General features: G+C 36.8%; 1 protein-coding gene across 4 annotated transcripts in view; it reads right to left on the bottom strand.

Annotated features, from left to right (window-relative positions):
• ADAT2 (adenosine deaminase tRNA specific 2) overlaps positions 1-12,747 on the bottom strand; it is a 41,130-nt gene that overhangs the window by 25,384 nt on the left and 2,999 nt on the right. For all 4 annotated transcript variants that reach the window (XM_038526221.1, XM_038526220.1, XM_038526223.1 and 1 more), the window contains exons 2-4: positions 5,834-5,938; positions 2,462-2,612; positions 1,168-1,274 (exon numbers count right to left, since the gene is read on the bottom strand). In XM_038526221.1, coding sequence (XP_038382149.1) covers positions 1,168-1,274; positions 2,462-2,612; positions 5,834-5,938 — 363 coding nt within the window. The remainder of the gene's footprint in view (positions 1-1,167; positions 1,275-2,461; positions 2,613-5,833; positions 5,939-12,747) is intronic.

Genomic DNA, 12,747 nt, shown 5'->3' on the forward strand with positions numbered 1-12,747 from the left:
GTCATCTATTCTCAGATGTACAGAATTTGTTAGGAAAGAATGTTAGGCTGGGAAAACTCAAAATAGAATGTTTTCCAAAACTTATTCTCAGTGGGATTCACCCAAATTTAGCCCTTCATAGGTACTCAGTATTCTCCTAAGAACTGCTGAGATCTTTGAAGTTAACCACCCACCATGTCCAGCATTTGTTAAATCCTTTTCTTGTTAAAACATAATATTTTAGGATTAACCTTAGAAAAAACAATCAAACTAGTTTGTGAAAGATGCTATGTGTCTATAGGCCAAACTCTGAAATATCATTTCCTAGTGCTCATAGCCTTAAACACAAAAACTTGGGGACAGGTGGCAAGATTAAAAGGAAAGTAGAATTTTTAAGAGAAGATGAAAGTAATATGGATTCTTGGATCTGGGGGAAATTTCAATATTGAAAAGGCGGGGGGGGGGGCGGTAATAATGGAAATACAGGTATTCATTGCTAGACACCAAAAGTAGTACACAGCAACAATGATGTCTGTGTGGCTCAGTTGGTTAAGCGTATGGCTCTTGGTTTGGGCTCAGGTCATGATCTCAGGAGTTCTGAGTTCAAGCCCTACATCCAGCTCAGTGCTCAGCAGAGTCTGCTTGTCCCTCTCCCTCTGCTCCTTCCCCTAGGCTCTCTCTCTCTCTCTTTGTGTCACTCTCATAAATACAAATAAAATCTTTTTTTAAAAAAATGTTTAAAAATATAGTACATAGCAATAAAGCAAAATGACTGGCTTTGTGTAAAAATATTGTGTGTAAACTGTAAATAGCATCTACTGTCACTGAGAGGAGAAGCTTCACACAAATGTGGTACAGCATGGAGGTGGGGACAATCAACTGAGTGAAAATGCCAAAGTGACAGCATCACCAAACATACCTGAAGGCATTGGTGAAGACTGTCAGAAGACACTTGGGAAGGCCACAGACTCTTCTTCTGGAGAGATTCTGCTAATTAAAAGAGCCAAGCACTCACCTGGAAATGATTAGCTGTCTTCTTCTATTGAGGCAAAAATGAACTTGACCAGAGGTCCCAGAGTTGGCCTGGTTCTAGCACAGCCTTTTGGTATCCTGACCACATGTGAAGTATTCTCAAGCATAAAGAGATCCAACCAATTAGCAAGAAAAAGCATAAGCAGATCATATTACCTGAAATGGTCTCCCGGTATTTGGTAAATCAGCAGAGGCAATATTTAGAACAGAGCCACAACCGCCAAATCGTTCATTCTGACAGCCATATACAACCAGTGGGATTTATGAGAAAGAATTAAGGTCCTGAAGAGAATGTGCAGCTCAAGTGCATACAGTGACAAAACCAGGCCATCCTGGACAGAAAGGCTCTGGCTACTTTTAAAAACAGTTATACTTAGGCTCAGTCTTAAAAATCATACAATCCATCTACACAAAGGAAGAGGTTTAAAGGATTTAGAGATTAACATCTTCCAATTGCAAATAATGAAAACTGACTACATAGTTGCTAAATGTTCACAGTTTGGTGTTCTCACTTGTCTTTCCTAACTCACTTTCTTTGAGTCATTAGAGAATTGGAGCCAGAAAGGAAGTAGGAATTTAACCCAGGGATTTTCACCTTTCAAAAATAGGATTGTCCCTTCATCTTTCCCCAAATAAAATATAACCTGTGCCCCAATATAAAACAGATCAAAGCTGAACCACTTTGTAAGGTAGGATAGGGAGAGAGTTCTAAGTTGACCAGAACTCCCCTCTTTACACAGTAGAGATTGTACACATTATACTCAAAACCCTGTGTTACTTTTAAAGTGATAAAATTTTTCACACATACACAGCAAAATAAGTACATAAAAATGCACAAGTATGAAATTGAATTTTTGAACTAGCAAATAATTTTTTAAAGATTTTGGAGACAAACTTGCTAACACTCAATATGTGTGTCATTCTATGAAAGACAATTCAAAGAGCTGTAACTTTCTCAATTTCCATTATAAATGACTTGTTTTTTACCTTATATTTACTTTTGACTTAAAATTTTTCACACATTGTAATAGGTATTCATGGCAAAAATAAACAAAAACATATAAGCAGAGAAAGAAAAAATTTTAAATCACCTATAATCTATATCCAAAGGCACCAATAATCTATTATCCAAAGTTGCATATTCTTCAGACCTATTCTCTGCACAGTTTTATCATCTACCTTAATTTATGACTTATCCTTACATAAGTAGTTAGCTCTTAGTTTTTCTTTCTCTAGTTTATTTGGCTAACAGTTTTATATCTATTGATATAAAATGAAGTAATTTTATTATTCAAAAATCTTTCCTAAAAATTTTTTGGCCAAGGGGTACAATATATTATAACTTGTTTCACAGGTCTGTTTTCACATATTAGAAAACAGCTTATGTGTCTGGCCATTTTTAAGTTTATAGGAGAGGCACAAGACATTAACTTACAAAGTCAAAGGATACTCATCAGGCGGAGAGCAGCTGCACACATAATACACGGTTCCACGGTGACATACAGCACAGTGTGTTCAAATACTTCAGAAGGACTCTTGCCATTTTGATGACACCAATCTAAGGCCTGATCGATGGCCACCATTTCTGCATGTCGAGTAGCCTGAAAAAAGCAGCACTGGCATCAACATGTAACTGCATTTTACAAACACTCAAATATAAATACAACAAAATGGGCCTGATGTTTCTGGCATTTTAATGAATAAAGTTTTGGGACACTCTTAGCACTTGGCAATGTATTTCCCAGTTCTATTCCCATAACCTCATGAAGAAAAGACACCTTATAGGAGATGCCATGAGAATTATGCCATATTTTTAGTTAAGTATCTCAGAACCTAAAGGGATGCTCTTTCAATTAAAATGCCATAGAAAATATAAGTCTGGGTGGTGGGGACAGTCTAGAGTTTGTGAATATTCTAGGGGAAGCGTGAAGTCTTTAAGCATGTGCTCCATTGTCAATGTTTTCAAAGCTATCCTTCACTTCACTCTACACAAATCTGTATTTAATTAGTGGAATGTCATCACTTACATTTTCTTTGGGATGAGATTTTATATTCTGGCAGACTCTAGAGAAAAGCAGAGATTTGGTATCAGTCTCAGATACCTCATGGGTGGCGTAGAATACAGAGAAATCACATAGCATTTGGAAATAACCATACCTAAATTTGAATCCTGTCTGTGACATCACTAATTATGTGGCCTTGGGCAAGTTACATAACTTCTCTGTGGTTCCCCTATCTGTAATACAGGGTACACTGGCATCTCTACCTCATAAAACACTGAATTATACGAAGCAGATGCTGTGTGCTATATATGTGCTCTGTGTGCAATAATTATTAATAACATTTGGATAATAACATTTATCAATAAGCTTATTCTGATTGCTAACTATGTATAAGCCACTGTGCTAAATCCTATGTGAGATTTAAAAAGTCTGTCCTCAACAAGTATAAAATCTGGTTGGGGCAAATAAAAAGTTTCTCATTACCTGTGACACAGAATAGGGTGTGAGAAATGCTGGCACAGTGGCCAAGGTGCCATTGAAGCTATAGGCAGATGGAAGCAATGCACGGACAGAAGTACAAACTCAGAGCTGTAAGGCACTTTAGAAAACAGGTTCCCAAACCTACCTGCATACAGAACTGAGGAACTTAAAAAAAAAAAAAGTTTCCCCAACTCAGGTACTTTTTAAAAATCAGATTCAGAATTACTGAACCAAATCTCCCTAGGATTCTCAATATGTAACTTTTGAACTGAATCACTGCAATCAACCTTTTTTTTTTTTTTTTTTTAAGAAAATCCAGAGTGGTGTGGTGTCTTACAAATAAGTGTTTTTTGGGTTTTTTAAAAAAGATGTATTTATTTGAAAGAGAGAGAGAGAGAGAGCGCGTGTGCAAGCTGGGGGAGAGGCAGAGAAGGAACAGACTCCCCACTAAGCAGGGAGCCAGAATAGGGCTTGATCCAAGGATTCTGAAATCTTGACCTGAGCTGAAATCAAAAGTCGGCTACTTAACCAACTGATTTACCCTGGTGCCCCTCAACCTCTCTTTTAGTAATGAATAACTATAAGCAAACTTAAAACATGTTAAAAACACACAGCTGGGAGAGGTGATGGTAGTGATAAGAGTGGTGGTAGTATCAGAGCCAAAAGTAGGACTCAGGTTTCCTTATTTGGGGTCAAGAGTCTTTCTATAGAAGACTTTTGTAGAGTAATTTTCTAAAGGACACATAAACCAAAATAAATGCAGGTTAATTTCAAGATACAGAAGAAACCCAGGTCATTTGGGGGGTTAGATGGATGACTTTAGGGCATTCAAAGTTCTGATATTAAAGATATCATACCAAATCACAAAATACAAATATGGAGACAGGGCAATTACTTAAAATGCAGAATTTTACACCCAGACAAGTATTTGTATATTCACGATTGCTACATTATGTTTATTACTTATCTCGCAAGTGTTTTGATAACCACATAATAATTGCTTTGTGAATCTAGGTTCCTACTTTGTATGTGTTTTCTTTTTGATAGATGTGCTAGATAAACATTAAATTCCCCATAGCACTATTACCAACACTTGTTCTCTGGTTCCCAAGATCAAATAAGATCAAAGTCTATGTGAGTGCCCTTATGGTTAGAAGCTGTGAGTCCACCTAGTATTTCTGATAATCCTAAAATTGCATACTTCATTTATACTTACTGTGACACACTGCTGGAATACCAAGAAATACTGCCTTAATTCATGAACTTCTCAACCTAACCACAGTAATATAAAGGCACACAATCTATTAGAGTATAATGCCAGGGCGCCTGGGTGATTCAGTCAGTTATATGTCCAACTCTTGATTTCAGCTCAAGTCATGATCCCAGGGTCATAAACTCAAGTCCTGAATCAGGCTTCACACTGAGCGTGGAGCCTGCTTAAGATTTCCTCTCTCCTTCTCCTTCTGCCTCTCCCTGCCACACTTGTGCACACATGTACACTTTCTTTCTCTCTCTCTCTAAAAAAAAGTTGTTAAATAAAAAAAATAAAATAAAAAATAATAGTGTATGGAATGATGGGGTGCCTGGGTGGCTCAGGTGGTTAAGCATCTGCCATCATCTCAGGTCATAATCCCTGGATCCTGGGATAGAGCCCCACATCAGGCTTCCTGCTCTCCCTCTCCCTATGCTGCTTCTCCTACCTGTGCTCTTTCAGTCACTCTTTCTCTCAATAAGTAAATAAAATCTTTTTCTAAAAAAGAAAAAATAATAAAGTGTAATACTACATATAGGTACAGAGACAGCAGACGGTAGAGACTATTCCATTGAATTATATATAACAGTTTCCTTTATACAATCCTTTAATACCTCCAAATATATAAACTAAGATGATTTTTTAATCTACCAGGAGGAAAACAATATGTAAAGATAGTAAAGAATGTGATGAGTTAAATTGATGTGTTTTGTAAAGTGGAATTTTCGTATTAGATTTGCTAAGGATGGAGATTAGATTCATTTCTTCAGTACTGACACTCTAATGTCCTAATATCCCTTCTTGAATTTCACTCAAGTGCTAAAGTAGAACTCCATAAAATAGAAAATTACCCCAAAGATTTTATTGCTTCATTAAATTTTTCTGAATTTTCCAAATTTTAAAAAACATGGATCACTTTATAACTAGAAATGAAGGCATTCAAAAAAAGAAATGTTAAGGGAGACTACCCTTTCATCAGTACCTATGGGTCTTGACACAGACCCATCTTCTTGCTACTGTGATGAAGTTCAGTGCACTCCTACCTTCACTGCTGTATGTTTGCAATTAGATTATTCAAATGACATACATTTTTGGTTTGATTAACTTCGTTTCGTCCCTTCCCCACAACTTCGTTGTTGTAGACCATAAGGCAGCCAACAGGAACTTCAATATTCTCTAGGGCTTCCTTGGCCTAAAAGACAAAGTGGAAAATTTAGTATGTAATGTTCAATACTTAGAAATATTACGGGAAAGAAACAGACATAGCATAAGTACACATGTATAAACACTAGAACAAAGAAACACAGCTGAGCTCTCCCTCCCCCTAAATATAGTTCAATATTTAGTGCCTTTGTTCTCTGTTATATCCATATTAAGGGAGACTCAGAAAAAAAACCTTTCATAGGTTCTGAGCCCCTGATTTCTTCTTCTCATTGCAAGCAGAAGTGAGCAAAAGGCTGTTAGAATAAAACTGACTCTTATTCTTGCAGTGGCAGGGTCTGTGCAACTTTTCAGAGATCATATATATGTTGCAAAGGAAAATAGATAACATGTATAAATACTTTATTGAAGTCCTTCCCTTGTTGAAATTCTACTTGCTTAATTTTTTGAATATTAAGAAGATACCTTCTAGAGTTCCAACAGCAAAAAGGTAACCAGACTGGATGTCTCTCTATGCTATTTCTGCTTTGACAAAAGAAAAGCTTTGGTGCACTCTATGTGAAAATGGCATAATCACTTTGGAGAACACTTTGGAAATTTATTTAAAAGGTAAATATACATATAACCTAGGAACAAATTCTACTTCTAAGTATTTATTTAAGAGAAGGGAATATATGTCCATACAGATATACACACACAAAACCCTGTACAAGAATGTTCATAACAGTGCTTGCTTCGGTAGCATATATACTAAAATAGAATGTTCATAATAGCTTGACTCATAATAGCCCAAATCTGGGAACAGCACAGGTGTCCATCAACAAGAGAACAGATAAACAAACTGTGGCATAGTCACATGGTAGACTCAGCATGAAAGGAACAAGCTGGAGATACACATAACAACATGGGTGAATCTCAGACATGCTGAGTAAAAGAAGTCAAACATAAAAGCATATACACTGTATGTCTCTTCAGGTGTAATACTAGAACAGACAAAAGTAAACACAATGATAGCAATTTTTTCATGGATGGGCATGTGTATACTGATTGGAAAGGGACACAAGGAACTTTTTTCCAGGGCGGTCAAAACTCTATCTTGCAGAGAGTATCAATTACACAGATGTTTGCATCAGTCAAAACTGAATGGACAACACATTTAAGACCTGTGAATTTCATTGTATGTAAAGTACATTTCAATTAAAAAATATAAATTAGGAAAATAAGCTTAAGAGCATTTCCACCACCATCATCTCGGAAACGGTAAACCAATGCTTATATTGGCAGTTTCCTCCACCATAGGCTGTCCATTTTTCTTCTAGCTCTGTCGCTGACTGAACCAGAGAAGCCGAGGGCCAAGACAGCTAAAAAATACTTCTTTGGGGAAAGAGCAGAAAGCAAGGAGGTTACATCTGCATGTTCCCTGATCCTGCTGCTGAGAGAGAACAGAGGAAGAGCACAACTCTTGAACTAGTGTATAATCATTTCCATCTCACTACAGTCAAGAAAATCCAAGTATGGCTGTTTCTAGAAAAGCATAGCATTTCTTATTTTGAGAGGCTTGAAGATACTCTGGAAGACCAGATTACCAAGTAACTGTAGGTATTCACACACAGCATAAGGCATATACAGTGCGAAGTTGAAGACACTGCTTAAAACAGCATGTTCTTCCTCCTGTACTAGACCCTATTCCCAGCTATACTTTATTTACAGTAGCAATAACTTCCTATCATCATTCTAACATGGGTTCCTTGCCCCTGCACTTAACTTGTCCTTGGGCCAATAAAGGTGAAAGGAAAAGCCCCTTCCTTCTCCTTTCTCTGTATCTCCCTTTCCTCCTCCAGGGTAGTGGGACATAGCTAGGCCCTGCACAGATGTAAGGAGACAGTATCTGAAGCAGTAACACTCTATTCTTCCAAACTGAGTCATGAACCACCCACAGGCTGTCCAGTTCTGTAACAATGGTTAAAGCATGCCCAGTTTATGCAAAGTTCAGAAATCTGAAGAGTTCCAAGGTTTAGTGAATATATGCAAATAAATATACAAATGCATCACTGGGTACTAGAGAAAGGAAAGCCAGGAGGAGGGCTGGCAGTAAGGACTGCGATGCTAAGTATCCATGAGTTAAGGGAATCAGCATACAAAGAACACTATTTAAAGTAAGATTTGGAATACACAGAACTCCAAGTACACAGGAGAGAGATCATTTACTCATCCCAACAAATATTTGTTGAAGATCCTGAGATAGGAAATTATCCTGGATTACTCAGGTGACCCTAAATGCAATCACAAGTGTCCTAATAAGACAGAGAAAAAGAGAGAGATTTGAAGACGTTACACTTTTGGCTTTGAAGATAGAGGGAGGGACTTTGAGTGAAGCCAAGAACATTGCTCCAGAAGCTGGAAAAGGTGAGGAAACATTCTCCTCTAGAACCTTCAGAGGGCATGCAACTCTGCTGACACATTGGGTTTGGACCAATGAAATAAATTTCAAACACCTGGCATCCAAAGCTGTAAGAGAATAAACTTTTGTTTAAAGCCACCAAGTTTGTGGTAATTTGTTATAGAAGCCATAGGAAATGAATACACTCTGTTAAGAAGAAGAAAAAAAACAAGCTAAAACTGGAAGAAAATATTTGCAAACCACATATCCAACAAAGGTCTACTATCAAGACTATATAAAGAACTCTAAAAGTTCAACCGTAAAAACAAAAACAAAACAAAACACAATCCGAATAGAAAATGGGCAAAAGATATTATGAAATACTTCACCAGAGGGCCTACAGATGGCAAATAAATATGTGAAAATATATTCATACCATTAGCCATTAAAGAAATGCAAATTATAACCACAATGAGTTATCACTACACACCTATCAGAATGGCTAAAATAAAAAGTAAAAACACCAAATGCTGGTGAGACTGAGGAAAAAACAGGATCACTTATACACTGCTGGTAGAGCTGTAAAATAGTACAGCCCCTCTGGAAACTAGTTTGGCAGTTTCTTAAAAAGCAAAATATACAGTTAACATATGACCCATCTATTGCACTCTCAGGCATTCTCCCAAGGAACTAAAAACTTAGGTTCACACAATACATAAATTCAGATACAGACACAAATATTCATAGGAGTTTTATTCGTAATAGGCAAAAACTGGAAATGATCTAAATGTCCTTCAAATGATGAATAGTTAAACTGTGGTATGTCCATCCCATAGAATACCACACAGCAACAAAAGGAGTAACCCACTGATTCACTTAACACTTGGATGGACCTCAAGGAAATCATGCTCAATGAAAAAAACCAACCCCCAAAAGGTTCCATATGCACATATATAACATTCCTGAATGCAAAATTACAGATACAAAGAACAGATTAATGCTGGCCAGGGTTTAAGGGCTTAGGAGGGAATGGTGGCCTTGTGGTGATTGAGCAGTTCTAGTGGTGGTTAAACAAAACCAAACGTGATAAAATTGCATAGAACTATGCACACATGTGCATACAAAGCTGATTAAATCTGAGTAAGCCCTACAGATTGCATCGATGTCATTTTCCTGGTTTTGATTATTGTACTACAGTTACGTAAGATTAGCTACCACGGAGGGAAGCTGGGTAAAGGGTACATGAGCCTTCCCTATATACTTTCTTTGCAACTTCTGTGAATCTATAATTATTTCAAAAGGAAAAGTTTAAAAAATAATAAAGGCTGAGTAAACAAGAATTATCTTGCAATGGAGAGAGATACTCAATGGAGATGAAGAAGAAATGCTTAATAAAGTAGAAGGAAAATCAAGAGTGTGCTGTTTCAGAAGACCCCAAAAGGAAAACAGGCCAAGAAAAAAGGATCAGTGACACACATGCAATTTTGGGGGGTATGTCGGAAATGAAAACCAGTGGCTTGAACAGTGACCTATCTACAGGTTAGATTTCTAGCTTCTATTACCACAGACTGTTATGTCTACATACAACTGTTCTGATTCTAAGCTTGCAAATCATAAGAGCTTATACCTTCCTGAAAAACTTACTTTGACCCAGGACTATTTTAAGCACTTTATAAGTATTAATGCATTTTGTTTACAATGCTATGAGATAGATTCGGTGAGCTTCCCCATCTTAGAGATGAGCAAATGGAGACATGGGGAAATTAGGGAATTTGCTCATGTGAGAGGCCAGGGACAGAATCCAGGTAATCTGCTCCAGGCATTCATTTCTTCAACAAATATTTATGGACACCTATGAGGTACGAGCTTCCTGGCCACTCTGCCTCAAATTTCTACTCTTTCTACACTGATCAGCTGTTTTGTCACTTTTTGGGTTCAAAATAGGTCTAGTAAGGGACAAAAAGGGAAACTTGAGAAACTGAAATCTAGAAAGTTTAAGGATAAAAAACTGCAAGCGAAGAACAAATGAGGGGTGCATGTGACAAAGATTTTCTGTAAAACTATCTCCTGAAGAATTTTATGTGTGGCTGTGTTGCTACCTCAAGTACATAGAAGAGAATTTAAGGCTAAGTTGAGAAGAAGTAGCAGAGGACAAGGAGAACCCATGAAGCCCAGTGGGGTTCCAAGTCCTGACTTAGTCACCTGGAAGAAAGCCTGGCAGCCTCCCACTCCACCCAGGCCCCCAGGTAACTGGGCGTGTGCATTTCATTCTTTCCTTTGGATTTTCTTTTTCCTTCCAGCAAACTTATCTCCTTTGCTCCTTGTCCCAACTCCCAGTATTATCTTCCTTCTTACATAGATTAACTTGTTTTTTGTGAAAAGCCTTCAACTGCTGTCCAAATGAGAGAGAAACCATTAATGAGGAGAGTATTTAAAAGGGCAAATCAGGTTATTAATAAAGAATAGCCCAGCCCACCATGTGGAGGATGAGTGGGTGAGCAGTTGGGAAACATGGGTTAGGGAGGAGGTGGTGAGAACAACCCCAAAAACCCACAAAATTGGGTTTAGGTGAAATGCTGTTCAATAAAATACATGTTTGCTTTGCTGTCAAGTTCAAAATAGAGTTAATTAAACTAATTAAATAATAAACATAATTTTCAACCCATCCCATCCCATACTTTCCAACTCTCCCACCAACTCGAGTCCGATCATTTCTTTACGAATTTGCTTTGTTACTTTGTACCTTGCCCTTTTAGCATGCAGAAGTTTTTAATATTTATGTAATTAAAACCCACCTGTTTTTCTCCTCTGTTTTCTGCCTTTGATGGAATAAAGAGCCCATCTACATTCCACTAATATTTATTTACCACTGGTTCCTTTCTGGTTTTATTCTTCTTACACTATCTCTTTAATTAGGTATTTACTACAAAAGTGTAGTGAAAAATTTCTTTAAAATGACCCATACCTTAAAAAAAAAAAAGTATCTTTACCATGTTAACTAATTATTTGTGTTCTCTAGTCTTTAATTGATTTTTTAAAAAGTTTTAAAAAACCAGCTTTTATTTATTGAGCATAATGTGTCAGGGGCTTTATAAACATTATCTCTTTTAATCTATACAACCCTGTTAAATAGATACTACATACTCATTTTATAGAAGAGGCCTATGTGGCTAAAAGGTTAAGAGCCTATCAAGGTTAGCTAGTTGCCAGTAGGCATTCTATAGTTTGAACATATGCCTGTCTAACCTCTAAATCTATGTGTATACTATAAAATAATCTGTATTGTTTGCTTGTACATGTACAGTATAAAACAATTTGTATTCTGCTTGCTTAATGTTGAGTGTGATAGCTGTGATAATGTCATGTTTATACATAGTATCCATAATCATTTTGATACAGTACATTATTCAACACAGTAATGTACCATAATTTAACCATTTCCCTTTATCAGAAGTTTGAATTGCTTCCCAATTTTCTCTGTTACATATAACACTGAAATGACAATGATTGCTTTTATCTTTCTAAACTATTTCCTTAAGATAAATGCCACAGAATTATATTACTATGTCAATTGATATGAACTTTTTTTTTTGAGGCTGTTAATGTCAGGTTGCCTTCCGTAAATGTTATACCTATAAGACTTAGGGTTGTATTGATTTTTGTACAGACCAACTTTAGATGATTTAAAAAAAATAGATTTTAACCTTTCTCAAAAACTGTTTTCCTTTCTTTTATAATTCAGGCTTACATCTGTAGATTAAAATCAGAGATTAGGATGGAAATTTTCTAGTGCAACCCCTTTATTTTAAACATGAAGACAGTAAGACCCAGAAATTATATGACTTGGCTGTGTTCACCTGCCTGGTCCAATCAGAGCCAGACATTCTACTTACTCATATTGGCCATTTAGATATGTCTACTCTGCACAAAAGCAATGATAATGCTAGTATCTGCCCTACTACATGTATACTGCATATTTCACTTTCAAATTCCTCAGAGGTGAACAGATTTGGCACTAGCCATGCCTCCTCTCTAATCTTAAACTCTTCTCAGAACTACAGAGTATACCTTGAATTACTTCAACAATCTTCAAAGTAGTTCAAGATTTGAAGTTTCTGTAGTGGAGAGGGAATGAATGAACAAAGCTAAGATTTATGACAAGCACTTTTCCCCCTTCAAGACCTGAAAGAACATGTATAGGCCAAAATCAAAATACAAGTACTAAGTAAGGGCCTCCTTGACCCTATGTAGGAGTAGGTAAACTAGGTAATCACATCCCCCAGGTGTTTATAATCCAATTAAGAGACAAAAATGTCAAGGCCAGAGAGATCTGAGAAAGTATGTGGAGTTCAATCATCTCATTTTAAAGAGTATGAAGGGAAACAGAAGGGGTAGTGACTTCCCAAGGACACAGCAAAAGGTAGTAAAAGGACTTACGTGGTTAGTCTAGAAGTCTAGAG

Source organism: Canis lupus, chromosome 1 (genome assembly GCF_011100685.1).
Source record: "Canis lupus familiaris isolate Mischka breed German Shepherd chromosome 1, alternate assembly UU_Cfam_GSD_1.0, whole genome shotgun sequence".
NCBI classification, from domain to species: Eukaryota; Metazoa; Chordata; class Mammalia; order Carnivora; family Canidae; genus Canis; species Canis lupus.